General features: G+C 45.4%; 1 protein-coding gene and 1 non-coding gene across 5 annotated transcripts in view; both read left to right on the plus strand.

Annotated features, from left to right (window-relative positions):
* Window positions 1-4,489: 4,489 nt before the first annotated feature.
* TRNAK-CUU (transfer RNA lysine (anticodon CUU)) lies at window positions 4,490-4,562 on the plus strand. Its single transcript has one exon. It is a non-coding gene; the product is annotated as a tRNA-Lys (tRNA).
* A 173-nt stretch (window positions 4,563-4,735) lies between these two features.
* The window catches only part of MOK (MOK protein kinase), a 35,467-nt gene continuing 19,697 nt past the window's right edge, over window positions 4,736-20,505 (plus strand). For 2 of the 4 annotated variants that reach the window (XM_069737947.1, XM_069737956.1), the window contains exons 1-3: window positions 4,752-4,954; window positions 11,744-11,858; window positions 13,823-13,912. In XM_069737947.1, the coding sequence (XP_069594048.1) occupies window positions 4,948-4,954; window positions 11,744-11,858; window positions 13,823-13,912 (212 nt within the window). In that variant the 5' untranslated portion in view covers window positions 4,752-4,947. Of the gene's footprint in view, window positions 4,955-11,743; window positions 11,859-13,822; window positions 13,913-20,505 lie in introns of all 4 variants that reach the window. The other 2 variants (XM_069737928.1, XM_069737936.1) reach the window with 2 other exon arrangements.

Raw genomic sequence — 20,505 nt, forward strand, 5'->3', positions numbered from 1 at the left:
AGGGCCGCGCTTAGTAACCCGATGTTTACCCTGGTTACCATCCTAAAAGTAAAAAAAACAACCACTACATACTTGCCTACCGCTGTCTGTCCTCGGCGCTCTGCTTCTCTGGTCTGGCTGTGAGCGCCGGGCAGCCGGAAAGCAGAGAGGTGACGTCACCGCTCTGCTTTCCGGCCGCTGTGCTCACAGCCAGAGCAGAGAAGCACAGCGCCGGGGACAGACAGCGGTAGGTAAGTATGTAGCGGTTGTTTTTTTTACTTTAACGATGGTAACCAGGGTAAACATCGGGTTACTAAGCGCGGCCCTGCGCTTAGTAACCCGATGTTTACCCTGGTTACCAGCGAAGACATCGCTGAATCGGTGTCACACACGCCGATTCAGCGATGTCTGCGGGGAGTCCAGCGACGAAACAAAGTTCTGGACTTTCTTCCCCGACCAGCGACAGCACAGCAGGGGCCTGATCGCTGCTGCCTGTCACACTGGACGACATCGCTAGCCAGGACGCTGCAATGTCACGGATCGCTAGCGATATCGTCTAGTGTGACGGTACCTTTAGGGCATTATACTGTGCATGGGAGACTGTGGGGGCATTATATTGTGTGTGGGAGACTGTGGGGGTATTATACTGTGTTATATCACTGTGAGGGCATTATACTTTGTGGGGGGGCTCTGGGGGCATTACACTGTGTTGGGGCTCTGGGGGCATTATACTTTGTGGGGGGGCTCTGGGGGCATTATACTGTGTGGGGGGCTCTGGGGGCATTATACTTTGTGGGGGGGCTCTGGGGCCATTATACTGTGTGGGGGGACTATACTGGCATTATACTGTGCGTGGGGGACTGTGGGGGCATTTTACTGTTTTGGGCCCTTTGGCATCTTACTTTATGGGGCCCATGAAGGGGTACGTTAGTGCGTGGAAACTCTAAGTGGGCTTCAAAGGTGTTAGGCATGCTGTTCTGTTTCCCTCAGTGGCGTAGGAAGGGGGGTGCGGGGGGGGCGGTCCGCCCCGGGCGGCACAATGCGGGGGGCGGCCGGCGCTGCAGGAGAAGAAAAAAAAAAAAAAAAAAAAAAGACGCCCCTTTAAATCTTCGGGCGGCGCCGTCCGCCGCCACGACCAGGGCCAGCTCCCCCCACCAACGGACCCCGCCCCCGCTCTATACTCACCTCTCCTGGTTCCTGCGGCGCCGGCAGCTGCAGCGTCCTCTGACTCTGCGACGTCTCAGAGCAGAGGGCGCGATGACGTCACTACTGTGCGCGCCGCTCTGCCTCTCTGTCCTGAGCGTCGCAGAGCCGGAGAGACGCTGACTGCACCGGACCTGCGCTAGGAACGGGAGAGGTGAGGATTTTACTTTTTTTTTTTTTTCTTTATGTCTGACTGTCTGGGGCTGGGGCAATGCTGGACACACTGGGGCAATACTGGAGACCATGGGGCAGATTGCTGGACACACTGGGGCAATACATGAGACCATGGGGCAGATTGCTGGACACACTGGGGCAATACATGAGACCATGGGGCAGATTGCTGGACACACTGGGGCAATACATGAGACCATGGGGCAGATTGCTGGACACACTGGGGCAATACGGGAGACTATGGGGCAGATTGCTGGACACACTGGGGCAATACAGGAGACCATGTGGCAGAATGCTGGACACACTGGGGCAATACAGGAGACCATGGGGCAGATTGCTGGACACACTGGGGCAATACAGGAGACCATGGGGCAGATTGCTGGACACACTGGGGCAATACTGGAGACCATGGGGCAGAATGCTGGACACACTGGGGCAATACAGGAGACCATGTGGCAGAATGCTGGACACACTGGGGCAATACAGGAGACCATGGGGCAGATTGCTGGACACACTGGGGCAATACAGGAGACCATGTGGCAGAATGCTGGACACACTGGGGCAATACAGGAGACCATGGGGCAGATTGCTGGACACACTGGGGCAATACAGGAGACCATGGGGCAGATTGCTGGACACACTGGGGCAATACTGGAGACCATGGGGCAGAATGCTGGACACACTGGGGCAATACAGGAGACCATGTGGCAGAATGCTGGACACACTGGGGCAATACTGGAGACCATGGGGCAGATTGCTGGACACACTGGGGCAATACTGGAGACCATGGGGCAGAATGCTGGACACACTGGGGAAATACTGGAGACCATGGGGCAGAATGCTGGACACACTGGGGCAATACAGGAGACTATGGGGCAGATTGCTGGACACACTGAATACTGGAGACCATGGGGCAGATTTCAGGACACATTGAGGCAATGCTGGAGACCCTGGGCAGACTTCTGGACATACTGGGGCAATACTGGAGACCATGGGGCAGATTGCTGGACACACCGGGGCAATACTGGAGACCATGGGGCAGAATGCTGGACACACTGGGGCAATACAGGAGACCATGGGGCAGATTGCTGGATACACCGGGGCAATACTGGAGACCATGGGGCAGAATGCTGGACACACTGGGGCAATACAGGAGACCATGGGGCAGATTGCTGGACACACTGGGGCAATACTGGAGACCCTGGGGCAGATTTCTGGACACATTGAGGCAATGCTGGAGACCCTGGGGCAGACTTCTGGACACACTGGGGCAATGCTGGACACTGGGGCAGATTGCTGGACACACTGGGGGTAATATGCTGGACACACTGGGGCAATGCTGGACACTGGGGGTAATATGCTGGACACACTGGGGCAGACTGCTGGACACACTGGGGAAAGGCTGGACACTGGGGCAGATTGCTGGACACACTGGGGGCAGTGCTGGACATACTGGGGCAGATTGCTGGACACACTGGGGGTAATATGCTGGACACACTGGGGCAGATTGCTGGACAACATGGGGGTAATATGCTGGACACACTGGGGCAGATTGCTGGACAACATGGGGGTAATATGCTGGACACACTGGGGGCAGGACTTGAGGCATGGGCAGAATGTAGATACGGGGCATGATTGGAGACACGGGGCAGGATTGGATCATGGGGCAGGACGGATACGATGGAGGCTGGTGGGGCAGGATGTGGAGATCATATGGGGTAGAATGGATACTCATGAGGGCAGGATGCGAGAACATATGGCTGGAGCCAGGAATGAGAAACGGGGCCAGGGTGGGGAATATTATTACCATAGGGGCTAATTAAGGGATATTATTACTGCAGTGATGTATTTATTTTATTTTTTGAGTATACTGTTTTAAATGGGGGGGCGGTCCTGTTACTGTGCAGAGTGACACTATATCACCTTTTTTTCTTCATGTGATGTAATGTAGAAGTTGTGAAAAATTAAGTAATGTGTTCTGCAAGCGGAGCTCGAGATAACTGTGTTATTTCCTGCAGAAACGAGTCCTGGCTGGAAGGAATGATGGCGGTCTGTGCTGGATGAAAGATGAAGGACTTCACCTAGAGACGTCACTGGTGAGTCAGTGTTACCTATACACTGACACTATACACTGTATACTATATAGAGGTCCTGTGTATAATGTCACCAGTGATCTCTGTATTACCTCTACACAGATACTGCATACTAAGTACAGATCTCCTGTGAATACTGGCACTTATGGTGATAGTATTGTGGTTTTTTTTTTTATTACTGATCAGTATTGTAGTATTCAGTCACTATGTGGTGGTAATATGTGGTCTGGAAATGGTGTTGTGGTATTTGTCCCTTGTATGTAGTATTATTCGGTCACTATGTGGCCTGGTCATGGTGTGGTGGTATTAAGTCACAGGTGTGGCATGTGGGGGTGACACCATTAGGCCCAGTTTAAGTTCTACAAAACAGGAAAACCGTTTTTGGTAACCTTTGTGTGTATTGAGCCAGGGGGGGGGGGCGCCAAACTCGGGAACAGCCCCGGGCGGCAAAAGCTCTAGCTACGCCTCTGGTTTCCCTGCCACATTTTTGCGTTTGTCGGGCGGTCCCACTTAGGACATTTGCAGCAGCGGCCCATGATTTCTATGACTTTGGCCATTGATCTCACATCAGCACCCCTTCGGACCGGGCTGAAGTGACCTGTGTATGACCCGGGGCAGCTTTATTTGTCTATCGATGCTGTAAGATCAGCGCTCAAAGCCGTTTAACCCTTTATAAACACCTTTTTTTTCCATCTAAATCTGTAAAAATCGTCTGACTGCCCATTTTGATACCCAGAACCCACTTGGTGCAGGCTGGAGTGACCTGGATTTTGAGATCAGTAGCTCTAAGCTATTTAACCCTTTTGATAAAACCTTTTCGGTGGCCGCTTTGATGCCCGCTTTTGTGCCACCTTTATATTTATTGCAGCTGCTTTTATGTGTATTCATGTCAGGGCTCTGGGTTGCCTTGTATATTGTTACCTAAATCATTTTTGTTTTCAGTTAAACCGGCAAAAAAAAAATCCCTTCATCGTACTATAATTTACATGGCACTAGTGGGACTGTGTGGTCCTTCTACAGCATTTGTGCCAGTTAACACAGCAGCCCGGCTAGCTCAGTCGGTAGAGCATGAGACTCTTAATCTCAGGGTCGTGGGTTCGAGCCCCACGTTGGGCGTAATTTTTTCATTTTCTAATATATATTTTATTTTTCTATTTCCTTCTCTTTGTTATAACCGGTAATTATACAAGACTAAAATAACTTCGTTTCTATTTCTCCTTTTCCACTCAGACTTGCTGACATCGCTACAGTACGGAGTGTGGGCGGGGCTGAGCCGTGATGACGCATGCGCAGTGACGCGCTGACGTTGACCTGGTGACGGGAGGCGGTAGAGGCCGACCGTAGTGTCAGAGTGCGGAGCAGGTGCGGTTGCCTAGGAGACGCCAGCACAAAACATGGCGCCGTGACTCTGCTCTCCTGGAGACTCCGTGTCCCGCGTGTGAGTGACGGGGAGCGATGCCAGAGCCGAGCGCGGCGGACTGCTCCGTGTGACGGCGGCGCCATGAACAGTAAGTGCCGCCGCCGACATTGTCCTGGAGTGTGGGGTCTTATAACACAACAATAACAAGTGCGGAGCCGTCAGAGTCATATTGTTACTGCGCCCCCCACAGGACGACACGTAATATGCCACCGCGGGGGACAGCTCCACAGAACCAGGTCATGTGACCGACGTGTAACGTCACCGAGCGCAGAATTAATGACAAAATACAATTCTCGTCTTAATTTATTTGCATTTTTCATGCTTTTTTTTAAAATTAAATATTTGTATTTATTTTTTTATATTACTGTTTGGCTTCTTTATTAAACTTGAAAAACGCGACTTAAAAAAAAGTAAGAAGAAATGAACTAAATATGTCCAGAAACAGAAGGGTTAATCCGCAAGTTGGAGAGTTGAGCGAAAAGATTAGGAGCGGGCATGTGTCTAGTCCGGGGGGCTCTGAGCCAGAGATGTGCAGCCCCCCGCAATGTCTTCACATGCATGACGTTCCCGGGGCCTGATATTCAGCATAGGCGCTGGGGGGCCGCAGGGCTCTGCCTCCACCGCTCCGGAATATGCCCACAGCACATAGGATCTCTGGGGGTCCGACTGCTGCTGGGAGAATGGACACCAGAGTGTTGAGGAGGAGACGTCTGCAGACCTCGCAGCAGCTCAGTCACCCGTGGTTCTCAGCGTGGACGCTCGCATCTTGGCACCGTCCATTTAACCCCCAGACATGGATTACGGCGTGGGACGGAACAACGGACAGGTATGGTACATTGTTGTTTTTTTTTGTATTTCACTTGTATTACAGGAGATCGAGGGCTTCGCATGAATTAGGCGAGGACATAAGTATGGTTTAATTGAGAATATTGAAGGAGTCTGTGCCATTTTTTCAATTAAAGGACTTTATTCTGGCTGTGTATTTATTTACCATATAACTATAGGATTAGTAATGCATAGGTGTCTTATTGACGCCTCTTCATTACTAACCGGTGGGCTTGATGTCACCTGACAATACAAATGTGACATCAACCCCGCACAAATATTAACCCCTTCATGGCCTTGGGATTTTTTCGTTTTTCCGTGTTCGTTTTTCACTCCCCTCCTTCCCAGAGCCATAACTTTTTTTATTTTTCCGTCAATTTGGCCATCTGAGGGCTTATTTTTTGCGGGACGAGTTGTACTTTTGAACGACATCATTGGTTTTACCATGTCGTGTACTAGAAAACGGGAAAAAAATTCCAAGTGCGGTGAAATTGCAAAAAAAGTGCAGTCCCACACTTGTTTTTTGTTTGGCTTTTTTGCTAGGTTCACTAAATGCTAAAACTGACCTGCCATTATGATTCTCCAGGTCATTGCGAGTTCACAGACACCTAACATGACTAGTTTATTTTTTACCTAAGTGGTGAAAAAAAATTCCAAACTTTGCTAAAAAAAAAAAAAAATTGCGCTATTTTCCGATACTCGTAGCGTCTCCATTTTTCATGATCTGGGGTCGGTTGAGGGCTTATTTTTTGCGTGTCGAGATGACATTTTTAATGATAGCATATTGGTGCAGATACGTTCTTTTGTTCACCCGTTATTGCATTTTAATGCAATGTCGCGGCGACCAAAAAAACATAATTCTGGCGTTTCAAATTTTTTTCTCGCTACGCTGTATAGCAATCAGGTTAATGCTTTTTTTTAATTGATAGATCGGGCGATTCTGAGCGCGGCGATACCAAATATGTGTAGATTTGATTTTTTTAATTATTGATTTATTTTGATTGGGGCGAAAGGGGGGTGATTTAAACTTTTATATTTTTTTATTTTTTTCACATTTTTTTTAACTTTTTTTTTTTTTTAACTTTTGCCATGCTTCAATAGCCTCTATGGGAGGCTAGAAGCAGGCACAACCCGATCGGCTCTGCTACATAGCAGCGATCTGCTGATCGCTGCTATGTAGCAGAAATGGAGGTGTGCTGTGAGCGCCGACCACAGGGTGGCGCTCACAGCTGCCGGGGATCAGTAACCATAGAGGTCTCAAGGACCTCTATGGTAACAATACTGAAGCATCGCCGACCCCCGATCATGTGACGGGGGTCGGCGATGCCGTCATTTCCGGCCGCCCGGCCGGATGCGGTAGTTAAATGCCGCTGTCTGCGTTTGACAGCAGCATTTAACTAGTTAATAGGTGCTGGCAGATCGCGATTCTGCCCGCGCCTATTACGGGCACATGTCAGCTGTTCAAAACAGCTGACATGTCCCGGCTTTGATGCGGGCTCACTATCTGATGTACTATTCCGTCGAGGTGACCTGGGACTTCATTCCCAGGGACGGGATAGTACATCATGTGCGATCAGCTGCGCTCACGGGGGAGCGCGGCCGATCGCCGCCGTGTGTCAGCTGATTTTTACAGCTGACAATCGGCACTATGTGCCATGAGCGGTTACGTACCGTTCCCGGCACATTAACCCCCGGGACACGTTCCGGAAGTAATAGGGAAGCATCGTGCAGAGAGGGGGCTCCCTGCGAGCTTCCCTGAGACCCTCGATACAACACGATGTGATCGCGTTGTTCAGAGCGTCTCCTCTGTCCTCCTCCCTGCAGGCCCCGGATCCAAGATGGCCGCGGGGGGCCTTCCGGGTCCTGCAGGGAGGTGGCTGGAAAGCGCCGCAGGCACCGGCAAGCCTCCTGCACTGCCTGTCAGATCGCGGATCTGACACAGTGATTTGCAAAGTTTTTATTGTATAAAAGCGCCAAAACATAAAAAAATGATATAAATGAGGTATCGCTGTAATCGTACTGACCCGAAGAATAAAACTGCTTTATCCATTTTACCAAACGTGGAACGGTATAAACCCCCCCAAAAGAAATTCATGAATTGCTGTTTTTTGTTCATTCTGCCTAACAAAAATCGGAATAAAAAGCGATCAAAAAATGTCACGTGCCCGAAAATAGTACCAATAAAAACGTCAACTCGTCCTGCAAAAAACAAGACCTCACATGACTCTGTGGACCAAAATATGGCAAAATTATAGCTCTCAAAATGTGGTAACGCAAAAAATATTTTTTATAATAAAAAGCGTCTTTTAGTGTGTGACGGCTGCCAAACATAAAAATCCGCTCTAAATAGTAAATCAAGCCCCCCATTATCACCGCCTTAGTTAGGGAAAAATAATAAAACAAAAAAAATGTATTTATTTCTATTTTCCCATTAGGGTTAGAGTTAGGGTTTGGATTACATTTACGGTTGGGATTAGGGTTAGGTGCGTGTTGGGGTTAGGGGTGTGGTTAGGGTTATGGTTAGGGGTGTGTTGGGGTTAGGGTTGGAGTTAGAATATGGGGGTTTCCACTGTTTAGGCACATCAGGGGTCTCCAAACGCGAAATGGCGTCCGATCTCAATTCCAGCCATTTCAGCGTTGAAAAAGTAAAACAGTGCTTCTTCCCTTCCGAGCTCTCCCGTGCACCCAAACAGGGGTCTACCCCAACATATGGGGTATCAGCGTACTCAGGACAAATTGGACAACAACTTTTGGAGTCCAATTTCTCTTGTTACCTTTGTAAAAATAAATAAAAAAAATTTGGGGTAAAAAATCATTTTTGTGGAAAAAACAAGTTTTTTTATTTTCACGTCTCTGCGTTATAAACTGTAGTGAAACACTTGGGGGTTCAAAGTTCTCACAACACATCTAGATAAGTTCCTTGGGGGTCTAGTTTCCAATATGTGGTCACTTGTGGGGGGTTTCTACTGTTTAGGTACATCAGGGGCTCTGAAAACGCAATGTGACGCCTGCAGACCATTCCATCTACAGTTAGGTCCATATATATTTGGACAGAGACAACATTTTTCTAATTTTGGTTATAGACATTACCACAATGAATTTTAAACAAAACAATTCAGATGCAGTTGAAGTTCAGACTTTCAGCTTTCATTTGAGGGTATCCACATTAAAATTGGATGAAGGGTTTAGGAGTTTCAGCTCCTTAACATGTGCCACCCTGTTTTTAAAGGGACCAAAAGTAATTGGACAGATTCAATAATTTTAAATAAAATGTTGATTTCTAGTACTTGGTTGAAAACCCTTTGTTGGCAATGACTGCCTGAAGTCTTGAACTCATGGACATCACCAGACGCTGTGTTTCCTCCTTTTTGATGGTCTGCCAGGCCTTCACTGTGGTGGTTTTCAGTTGCTGTTTGTTTGTGGGCCTTTCTGTCTGAAGTTTAGTCTTTAACAAGTGAGATGCTGTTCAATTGGGTTGAGATCAGGTGACTGACTTGGCCATTCAAGAATATTCCACTTCTTTGCTTTAATAAACTCCTGGGTTGCTTTGGCTTTGTGTTTTGGGTCATTGTCCATCTGTAGTATGAAATGACGACCAATCAGTTTTGCTGCATTTGGCTGGATCTGAGCACACAGTATGGCGGCTCCGAATACCTCAGAATTCATTTGGCTGCTTCTGTCCTGTGTCACATCATCAATAATCACTAGTGACCCATTGCCACTGGCAGCCATGCATGCCCAAGCCATCACACTGCCTCCGCCGTGTTTTACAGATGATGTGGTATGCTTTGGATCATGAGCTGTACCACGCCTTTGCCATACTTTTCTCTTTCCATCATTCTGGTAGAGGTTGAGCTTGGTTTCATCTGTCCAAAGAATGTTCTTCCAGAACTGTGCTGGCTTTTTTAGATGTTTTTTGGCAAAGTCCAGTCTAGCCTTTTTATTCTTGATGCTTATGAGTGGCCTGCACCGTGCAGTGAACCCTCTGTATTTACTTTCACGCAGTCTTCTCTTTATTGTAGATTTGGATATTGATACGCCTACCTCCTGGAGAGTGTTGTTCACTTGGTTGGCTGTTGTGAAGGGGTTTCTCTTCACTATGGAGATTATTCTGCGATCATCCACCACTGTTGTCTTCCGTGGGCGCCCAGGTCTTTTTGCATTGATGAGTTCACCAGTGCTTTCTTTCTTTCTCAGGATGTACCAAACTGTAGATTTTGCCACTCCTAATATTGTAGCAAATTCTCGGATGGGTTTTTTCTGTTTTCGCAGCTTAAGGATGGCTTGTTTCACCTGCATGGAGAGCTCCTTTGACCGCATGTTTACTTCACAGCAAAACCTTCCAAATGCAGCACCACACCTCAAATGAACTTCAAACCTTTTATCTGTTTAATTGAGAATGAAATAACGAAGGGATTGCCCACACGTGTCCATGAAATAACCTTGGAATCAATTGTCCAATTACTTTTGGTCCCTTTAAAAACAGGGAGGCACATGTTAAGGAGCTGAAACTTCTAAACCCTTCATCTAATTTTAATGTGGATACCCTCAAATAAAAGCTGAAAGTCTGAACTTCAACTGCATCTGAATTGTTTTGTTTAAAATTCATTGTGGTAATGTCTATAACCAAAATTAGAAAAATGTTGTCTCTGTCCAAATATATATGGACCTAACTGTAAGTCTGCATTCCAAACAGTGCTCCTTCCATTCCGAGCTCTGCCATGCGCCCAGACGGTGGTTCCCCCCACATATGGGGTATCAGTGTACTCAGGAAAAATTGGACAACAACTTTTGGTGTCCAATTTCTCCTGTTACCCTTGGGAAGATAAAACAAATTGGATCTGAAGTATAGTTTATGTGAAAAAAGTTAAATGTTTATTTTTTTTTTTAAACATTTCAAAAATTCCTGTGAAACAGCTGAAGGGTTAATAAACTTCTTGAATGTGGGTTTGCATATCTTGAGGGGTGCAGATTTTAGAATGGTGTCACACTTGGGTCTTTTCTATCATATAGACCCCTCAAAATGACTTCAAATGTGATGTGGTCCCTAAAAAAAAAATGGTGTTGTAAAAATGAGAAATTGCTGGTCAACTTTTAACCCTTATAACTCCCTAAAAAAAAATGTTGGTTCCAAAATTGTGCTGATGTAAAGTAGACATGTGGGAAATGTTACTTATTAAGTATTTTGTGTCACATATCGTTGGGATTTAAGGGCATGAAAATTCAAAGTTGGAAAATTGCGAAATTTTCAAAATGTTCGCCAAATTTCCTTTTTTTCACAAATAAACGCAAGTAACGTCAAGGAAATTTTACCACTATCATAAAGTGCAATATATCACGAGAAAACATTGTCAGAATCACCGGGATCCGTTGAAGCGTTCCAAAGTGATAACCTCATAAAGGGACAGTAGTCAGAATTGTAAAAATTGGCCCGGTCATTAACATGCAAACCACCCTTGGGGGTAAAGGGGTTAAATAAAAACCAGCGTGGGGACCCCTCTATTCTTGATAACCAACCTTGCTGACAGCTGAGAGTTGCAGCCCCCCGCTGTGAGTTTTGCTTGGTTGGTTAAAGAAAATAGGGGGGGAACCAACGCCGGGTTTTTCATTCATTCATTTAGTTCTAGCGCAGGCGGCGGCTGATGAATACCCCAATCATCCCTCCTGATGTCACTGTTATTAGCGGCAGACGGACACACGGTCCATGGAAACACACTGACGTGTGCACAGACCCATTCCTTTGAAAGGGGTCTATGTGTTTCAGTGTCTCTGGTACTTGTGAAAACTGTCCGGAGACACGGATGTGTGAAAGAGGCCTTACTTTGACGAGATAAGTGATACATTTGGTGACCTTTTATAAAGGAATCCGGTTGCCCTTGGTAACAGACAGCAGATTAGGTCTTTCCTGCTGTCATTCATATGTTCTGTAGGTTTCGATTTGTGTACCTGACCTCTAAATTCCCACAATGCGCTGCTGTACAGTAACAATAAACAAGCAGAAATCTGATTTTTTTTTTTCTTTAATTTTGATGAATTTTTTTTTTAAATTCAGGATATAAAACGATTCAGAAAATCGGAGAAGGGACATTTTCTGAAGTTGTGAAGACGCAGAGCTTAAAAGATGGACATTACTACGCGTGCAAGAAGATGAAGCAGCTGTACAAAAGGTACGTGTGTCGTACGCCGCTGCGATTGGCAGCAGATTTACCCACGTGACCACTTTTTTGTTCACCTCTTCTGATCATTGATCAGCGTCTTACAGCGCAGGTACGGGCAGCGGGATCTCCTGCACACGTTTAGCGCCTGCGTATTAAAGACTTCATCCATGGACAGCCGTCTCCTTGGTAAATCTGCCGTACCAAGCGGTTAGAGAGATGATTGAGCATATTTCCAGATGTATGTACCACCGCAAACGCTTCAGAGATTTTGAAGAATAAAGTCCATTTTCTTTTTTTTTTTCCCATTAGTCAATCGTATGCATGGAAATGAGAAACGTTAGGAATCTCATCAGGAAAATCTGCCCCTAGATTAATTTTTCACACTCAGTTCCTGGGGAAAAAAATCTTTACTCAGGGAAGACAGAGATAGATGACAGTTGGTGCTCATAAAGTTCAATGGAGATGCAAGGAGGAGGCCGACAAAGACATTCTGTTTCAAGTTCTCCTGAAATGATGGTTACACTTCTCCATAGAACTTTCTAAGCACCAACTGTCCTCTCCTATCTGAATAATGTTCACTGAAGATGGATTCTTCCCGTCAGTTGAGAATTTTGAGAATGAGTGATCAGTAGTGGAGGAGAAAGAAGCAGACTTAACTCATAAAGTATATTACAAAACGTCTGACTTTCATGTGTCCTATTGATTTATGGCAAAGAAAACTATTCACAATTCTTTAAGGAAGTATTTTTATAAAGAGGCCATTCCTTTTGGGTTGTCCTGGGCTACGTTTTTGACATAAGAAGTAGAAAAGGATCCAGCTCACCAGCATTAGCCTTTCCATATGGTCCGGAGCAGGGGGGCGTTTCTGCCTGGACGCCAGTGATATCAGTGGAAATGCAGAGAATCCAGCCTCACTAACTCATAAAACGTTTTCTTTAGTGGTGAAGTTAACAATCCAGAGCCAAAAAAATGTTTAAAATGTATTGCTTAAAGGTAGAGCCATGAGAAATACCATTCAAGATAGAGGACATTGCGTTCTGGGTATGTTCATGACTAAAGTTTAGCATACCCGAATCGCATAGAGCACTTGTTGATTATGGACCTCTCTGAGCCCCGATGTGACCAGCGGATTACCAGACAAAGCATCGCAGTGAATAGTATACCGCCACACAAACCAGTAGCGCACATCCCCATGTTGTCTGATGTCATACCTCACTTTAACCAGCAGGTGGCAGTGTCTCCTGCACACGGGCCGATGACTAGAGTGTCATCTTATGCACCTGCCGCGTCCTGTGCACCTGACACCATCGCTGCCAGCAGGACCGGATGATGGGAACGCTGCAGATTTTACCTGCTGAATTGCACGCACAGGTAAAATCCACAGCAGAATGCAATAGCAGGCAAACATGAGATTCCAATATCCATCTATAGTAAATGCTGGAGATCTGGATTGTGACACTCCTGATGCTCAGCCATTATTGAGTGGGGTTGCAGGCTGCAAACACAACTGGCATCAATGTCCTACCTAAATGGGCGCTGCAGATATTTAGAGACTGCCTTAAAAGCCCAGTTCCGGCCTCCAATGCTTGGTATAATGGATGCCAGGCTCCTGCCTCAGCATCCAAGATCAGAGAGTCCACCGATCCAGGCCGTTTAATGTTTAGATGGAGCAGTTTCCATCTCTCAGCTCCTCGTCCCTCTGTGATGCAATTGTTACAGCAGCCAGAGACTTCCAGTGGCCTCCAGGATGGCCCTATACAGCAGCCTATATACGGAGAGACCTAAATAAATCCGGGGGAAGGGGTTACATTTGGTTATTTTTGTATTACTGTATTTTATGTGCATTATTTGTTTCATATCTGTCTTTTTTTTCCTTTTGATCCCAAGTACACATTTAATGGATAACGACCATAGATGTGTAAGTTGTGGAAGCCGTGCGTTATGTGATACTAATACAATCTGTTCATCAACAGCGTCGAGCAAGTGAACAACGTGAGGGAGATCCAGGCGCTGCGAAGACTCAGCCCGCACCCCAACATCCTCACGCTGCACGAAGTGCTGTAGTAAGTATCTCCCCGGCTCCAGAGGTCCTGGTATGGTGATCCATACCTGCAGTATGGTCACCCCTGTGTATATATGTGTCTGTCTGTCTGTCTATCTATCTATCTATCTATCTATCTATCTATCTATCTATCTATGTGTGTATATATATATATATATATATATAATATTTTTTAATTTTTTCTATCTTTTAACTCACCCGTCTTTCAAGAGTCATGATCTATTTTAATTCTTTTCTTATTTTTCCATTGACCTAACCATATGCGGGCTTGTTTGTTAATGGAGGAGTTCTAGTTTTCACTTTACCAGACAATGTACAGAGAAATGCATAAAAAAAATCCTAGTCTGCTTAAATGGCAAATAGAAAAAAATTCTGCTCTTGTTTTTTTGGGCTTTAACTTTTACATAGGTTGTTGTGCAATAAAGAAAAACCTGTTAACAATAATTATATATGAAAAAAATAACTTTGTGAGAAAATAATAATAATTTTCAACAGTGTAGACGTGTGAGGCCCTCTTTACGTCACTTTTTGGGGTACATGCAACTTAATACTTTTTCTATATTGCATTTTTTGGGGAATGTGCGGCGACCAACACTTGGCACGTTTTAAAATTTCTTTTCTCAACGCAGTTTACAAACAGGTACGTTTTAGATTTCCATCAGCCAGACTTTACGAACACGGTGAATAATCCAAATAAAGGGGGTGATTTTATATTTTTATTTTTTTTTAATTATTTTTTTTGTAGCCCTCCCTATTAAACCTGTGATCATTTCATCATAATTCTTCAGTTTTAGGGTAAGTTCACACTGAGTGTTTTTGCTGCGTTTTTTTATGCTAATTTTCAGCTAATTTACATTACCAGCAAAAGCATCAGGATTTTGTGCTTTGCAGCGTTTTTTTTTTTTTTACATCGAGTAATGTCACTACTTTCAGCGTTTTTTTTTTCAGTGTTTTTCATCCATTGACTTGAATGAATGTTGAAAAAACACTGCAAATACGCATGTTGCCTTTTTTTTGCAGCGTATTTGCTGCAGAAAAGTCAAGGACAGCAGGATGTGACATCACGGTCGGCTCTGCTATATTTAGATGGCAGGCTGCATGATGCGTCCATACAGCCTGTCATCAAGCAGAGCAGACCCGAACCCCATTCACTTGAATGGGGGGACCAGACAATACAATGTTCGACATGCTGTTATACGCATGACAGCCCGGCAACCATTGCTTCTGTTCGGCAGTGAAATCAACCCCACCGGTCAGAGAGTTGCGGTTCCCACGCTGTCAAAAGCCAGCGTGAGCACTCAGCTGTGATCGGAGGTATAAAGTTTACCTCCGGTCACTGGTGTCAGCTGATGGGACTTACAGCTCCCTTCATCCAAAACCTGCTACCGCTAATAACAGCGAGAGCAGGAGCAGCAGATGGGAGTATTCATCAGCCGCTCCTGCACTGTAAATAAATAATGTAAAAAATCTGCGTGAGTTCTCCCCTATTTTTTATAACAAGCCAGGCAAAACTCACAGCGGGGGCTGTAACCCTCATCCGTCAGCTTCAGCAAGGTTGGTTATCAAGAATAGAGGGGTCCCCATGCTGTTTTTTTAATTATTTAAATAAATCATTTTTTTTTTTTTTTAAATGGCGTGGGGTCCCCCCTCATTTTTGACAACTAGCCTTGCTGAAGCAGACAGCTGGGGTATGGTATTCTCAGGCTGGTAAGGGACCATGGATATTGACAACCCCAGCCTAAAAATATCAGCCCGCAACTGCTGAGAAAAGGCACATCTATTAGATGCGCCAATTCTGGCGCTTTGCCCGACTCTTCCCACTTGCCCTGTAGCGGTGCCAACTGGGGTAATACTAGTGGGGTTGATGTCACCTTTGTATTGTCTGGTGACATCAAGCCCACGGATTAGTAATGGAGAGGTGTCTATAAGACACCTCTCCATTACTTATCCTATAGTTACATAGTAAATAAAGCACAGCCAGAATAAAGTATTTTATTAGAAATAAGACTAAACACAGTATTCAATTTTTATTTAAAAATAACAAACAGTTATACTCACCTAACGCCTAATTCCTCCGAAGCCCTCGTCTCCTGTAATAAAACTAAAATTAAAAACAATAATATCCCTCACCTGTCCGTCGTTCTGTCCCAAGGCGTAATCCATGTCTGGGAGATTAATAGTTTTCAACCTGGATGGTGCCAAGATGCGACCATCCAGGCTGAGAACCACTGATGAAAGAGCTGTGCGAGCTCAGCCTCAGTGACTGGCGGTGATGTCATCTAGGTTACTGCCGGTCAGTGAGGCTGCGTTCCCAGTAGGGCTGAACTTCGGTGACCTTGGTGAGATCCCCGCTAGCACCATGAGAAACTCGCACAGTGCAAGGGCGAGTTCACCTGGAGAATTTCACTTCAGTGAACTCGCCTCTGCACCGTGCGACTTTCTCACGGTGGCTCTCACCGAGGTCACCACAGTTCAGCCCAGCTGGGAATGGAGCCTCAGTGACCGGAGGTAACCTCTATGATGTCACCAATGATCACTGAGGCTGCGCTCACAGCAGCTCATTCAGCAGTGGTTCTCAGTCTGGACAGTCGCATCTTGGCACCGTCCAGGTTGAAAACTATTTATCTCCCAGACATAGATTACGGCATGTGACAGAACGACCAACAGGTGAGTGATATTGCTGTTTTTTATTTTTGGTTTATTACAGGAGAACGGGGGCTTCAGTGGAATTAGGCAAGGTTGTAAGTATGGTTTAATTAAGAATTTTGTCAGTGTCATTCTTTCAATGAAAGGACTTTTTTTCTGGGTGTCTGTGCTTTCTTACAATGTGACTATGGGGTGAGTAATGGGGGCGTCTTATTGACTAACATTACTAACCTTGGGGCTTGATGTCACCTGACAATACAAAGGTGACATCAACCCACCCCACTATCACCTCACTTGCCACCGCTACAGGGCAAGTGGGAAGAGAGAAAAAGACATTTGTCCATCCAGTTCAACCTATATTCCTTCAGAATAAATCCCAAGATGTACGTCCTTCTAAAGAACCTAATAATTGTAAGATATAATATTGTTACGCTCCAGGAAGACATCATGGCCGCTCTTGAACCCCTCAACTGAGTTCACCATCACCACCTCCTCAGGCAAGGAATTCCAGATTCTCTCTGCCCTAACAGTAAAGAATCCTCTTCTATGTTGGTGGAAAAACCTTCTCTCCTCCAGACGCAGAGAATGCCCCCTTGCGACCGTCACCTTCCTTGGTATAATCAGATCCTCGGAGGGATATTTATATTGTCCCCTTATATACTTCTACATGGTTATTAGATCGCACCTCAGTCGTCTTTTTTTCTAGACTAAATAATCCTAATTTTGCTAATCTCTCTGGGTATTGTAGTTCTCCCATCCCCTTTATTAATTTTGTTGCCCTCCTTTGTACTCGCTCTAGTTCCATTATATCCTCCCTGAGCACCGGTGCCCAAAACTGTATACTGTACTCCATGTGCGCTCTAACCAGAGATTTGTACAGAGGCAGTATAATGCTCTCATCATGTGTATCCAGACCTCTTTTAATGCACCCCATGATCTTATTTGCCTTGGCAGCTGCTGCATAGCCTGTCTGCATAGCCTTTGCTGGTTATTAATTATAGGGATACCCTACGTAATTTTTTTTGGTCCCCCATTTTAATAGCCAGTAAAGGCTAAGTATACATCTGTGAGCTGATATTAATAGCCTGGGAAGCTCCATCAGTATTACCCCCTTCCCAGGCTATAAACATCTGCCCCCAGCAGTCGGCTTTCCCTCTGCTGGTTAAGAAAATTACGTGGGAGCCCATGCAAATTTTTTGAGAAAAATCATCTTTTATTAATTAAATACATGTCCAGTAAGCTGCATGCACACACACGCACGCACGCACGCACGCACACACACACACACTGTACTAATTGTGTTTGTCACATACAGTGGGGCAAAAAAGTATTTAGTCAGTCAGCAATAGTGCAAGTTCCACCACTTAAAAAGATGAGAGGTGTCTGTAATTTACATCATAGGTAGACCTCAACTATGGGGAGACAAACTGAGGAAAAAAAATCCAGAAAATCACATTGTCTGTTTTTTTAACATTTTATTTGCATATTATAGTGGAAAATAAGTATTTGGTCAGAAACAAAATTTCATCTCAATACTTTGTAATATATCCTTTGTTGGCAATGACAGAGGTCAAACGTTTTCTGTAAGTCTTCACAAGGTTGCCACACACTGTTGTTGGTATGTTGGCCCATTCCTACATGCAGATCTCCTCTAGAGCAGTGATGTTTTTGGCTTTTCGCTTGGCAACACGGACTTTCAACTCCCTCCAAAGGTTTTCTATAGGGTTGAGATCTGGAGACTGGCTAGGCCACTCCAGGACCTTGAAATGCTTCTTACGAAGCCACTCCTTCGTTGCCCTGGCGGTGTGCTTTGGATCATTGTCATGTTGAAAGACCCAGCCACGTTTCATCTTCAATGCCTTTGCTGGTGGAAGGAGGTTTGCACTCAAAATCTCACGATACATGGCCCCATTCATTCTTTCATGTACCCGGATCAGTCGTCCTGGCCCCTTTGCAGAGAAACAGCCCCAAAGCATGATGTTTCCACCACCATGCTTTACAGTAGGTATGGTGTTTGATGGATGCAACTCAGTATTCTTTTTCCTCCAAACACGACAAGTTGTGTTTCTACCAAACAGTTCCAGTTTGGTTTCATCAGACCATAGGACATTCTCCCAAAACTCCTCTGGATCATCCAAATGCTCTCTAGCAAACTTCAGACGGGCCCGGACATGTACTGGCTTAAGCAGTGGGACACGTCTGGCACTGCAGGATCTGAGTCCATGGTGGCGTAGTGTGTTACTTATGGTAGGCCTTGTTACATTGGTCCCAGCTCTCTGCAGTTCATTCACTAGGTCCCCCCGCGTGGTTCTGGGATTTTTGCTCACCGTTCTTGTGATCATTCTGACCCCACGGGGTGGGATTTTGCGTGGAGCCCCAGATCGAGGGAGATTATCAGTGGTCTTGTATGTCTTCCATTTTCTAATTATTGCTCCCACTGTTGATTTCTTCACTCCAAGCTGGTTGGCTATTGCAGATTCAGTCTTCCCAGCCTGGTGCAGGGCTACAATTTTGTTTCTGGTGTCCTTTGACAGCTCTTTGGTCTTCACCATAGTGGAGTTTGGAGTTAGACTGTTTGAGGGTGTGCACAGGTGTCTTTTTATACTGATAACAAGTTTAAACAGGTGCCATTACTACAGGTAATGAGTGGAGGAAAGAGGAGACTCTTAAAGAAGAAGTTACAGGTCTGTGAGAGCCAGAAATCTTGATTGTTTCTGACCAAATACTTATTTTCCACCATAATATGCAAAAAAAATGATAAAAAACAGACAATGTGATTTTCTGGATTTTTTTTTTTTTCAGTTTGTCTCCCATAGTTGAGGTCTACCTATGATGTAAATTACAGACGCCTCTCATCTTTTTAAGTGGTGGAACTTGCACTATTGCTGACTGACTAAATACTTTTTTGCCCCACTGTACATCTGTATATCTGTCTATTCTATGTGTATTTACTGTATGTAATCCATCTCTTCTATCCTGTCAGCTCCTGCTGTGATTTTACAGTACGCGGCTGCTGAATTTCCAGCTATTATTCTATCTATGTAATATATGTCAGAGCGAGCGGGTTATGGTGTGTCGTTGTCTTAGTAGGGAAGGAGTTGGGAGGAGCTGCAGGTAAGGTGACCAACAGCAGGGCTCATGTCTCACCGGAGCCGCCACTGCTTTGCCTGATGAGCCCAGGCCGGGACCCCCACTAAGGCTACTTTCACACATCAGGTTTTTTGTTTCAGGCACAATCCGGCAAGTCTTGAAAAAAACGGATCCATTTTTTTTTTTTTTTTACACCGGATCCGTTTTTTTTCTCATAGAGTTGTATTAGTGCTGGGCTGTGCCTGATGGCTACACGTTTCATCCGCTTTTTTCCGGATCCGTCCAAATAGTCGTTTACGGCGGACGGAGAAAACGTCCAGAGGAACGTTTTTTCGTGCGGCGAAAAACATCTCTCTCTCTCTCTCTCGGAACGTTTTTTTGTGCGGCGAAAAAAATCTCTCTATCTCTCTCTCTCTCCCCCGTCTCTCTCTCCCCCGTCTCTCTCTCTCTCGCTCTCTCTCTCTCTCTCTCCCCCTCCCCCCAAACATATCTCTCTCTCTCATTCTGCCTGGACATATCTCTCTCTCATTCTGCCTGGACATATCTCTCTTTCTCTCTCTCTCTCACCAAAAACCTGATGTGTGAAAGTAGCCTAAGGGTATGTGTCCACGTTCAGGATTGCATCAGGATTTGGTCAGGATTTTTCATCAGTATTTGTAAGCCAAAACCAGGAGTGGAACAATTAGAGGAAAAGTATAATAGAAACATATGCTCCACTTTTGCATTTATCACCCACTCCTGGTTTTGGCTTACAAATACTGATGAAAAATCCTGACCGAATCCTGATGCAATCCTGAACGTGGACACATACCCTTAGTGCACAGAGCGCTATGAGGTCAGAGGCCTGCAGGGTCACCC

This window comes from Ranitomeya imitator, chromosome 1, assembly GCF_032444005.1.
Source record: "Ranitomeya imitator isolate aRanImi1 chromosome 1, aRanImi1.pri, whole genome shotgun sequence".
NCBI classification, from domain to species: Eukaryota; Metazoa; Chordata; class Amphibia; order Anura; family Dendrobatidae; genus Ranitomeya; species Ranitomeya imitator.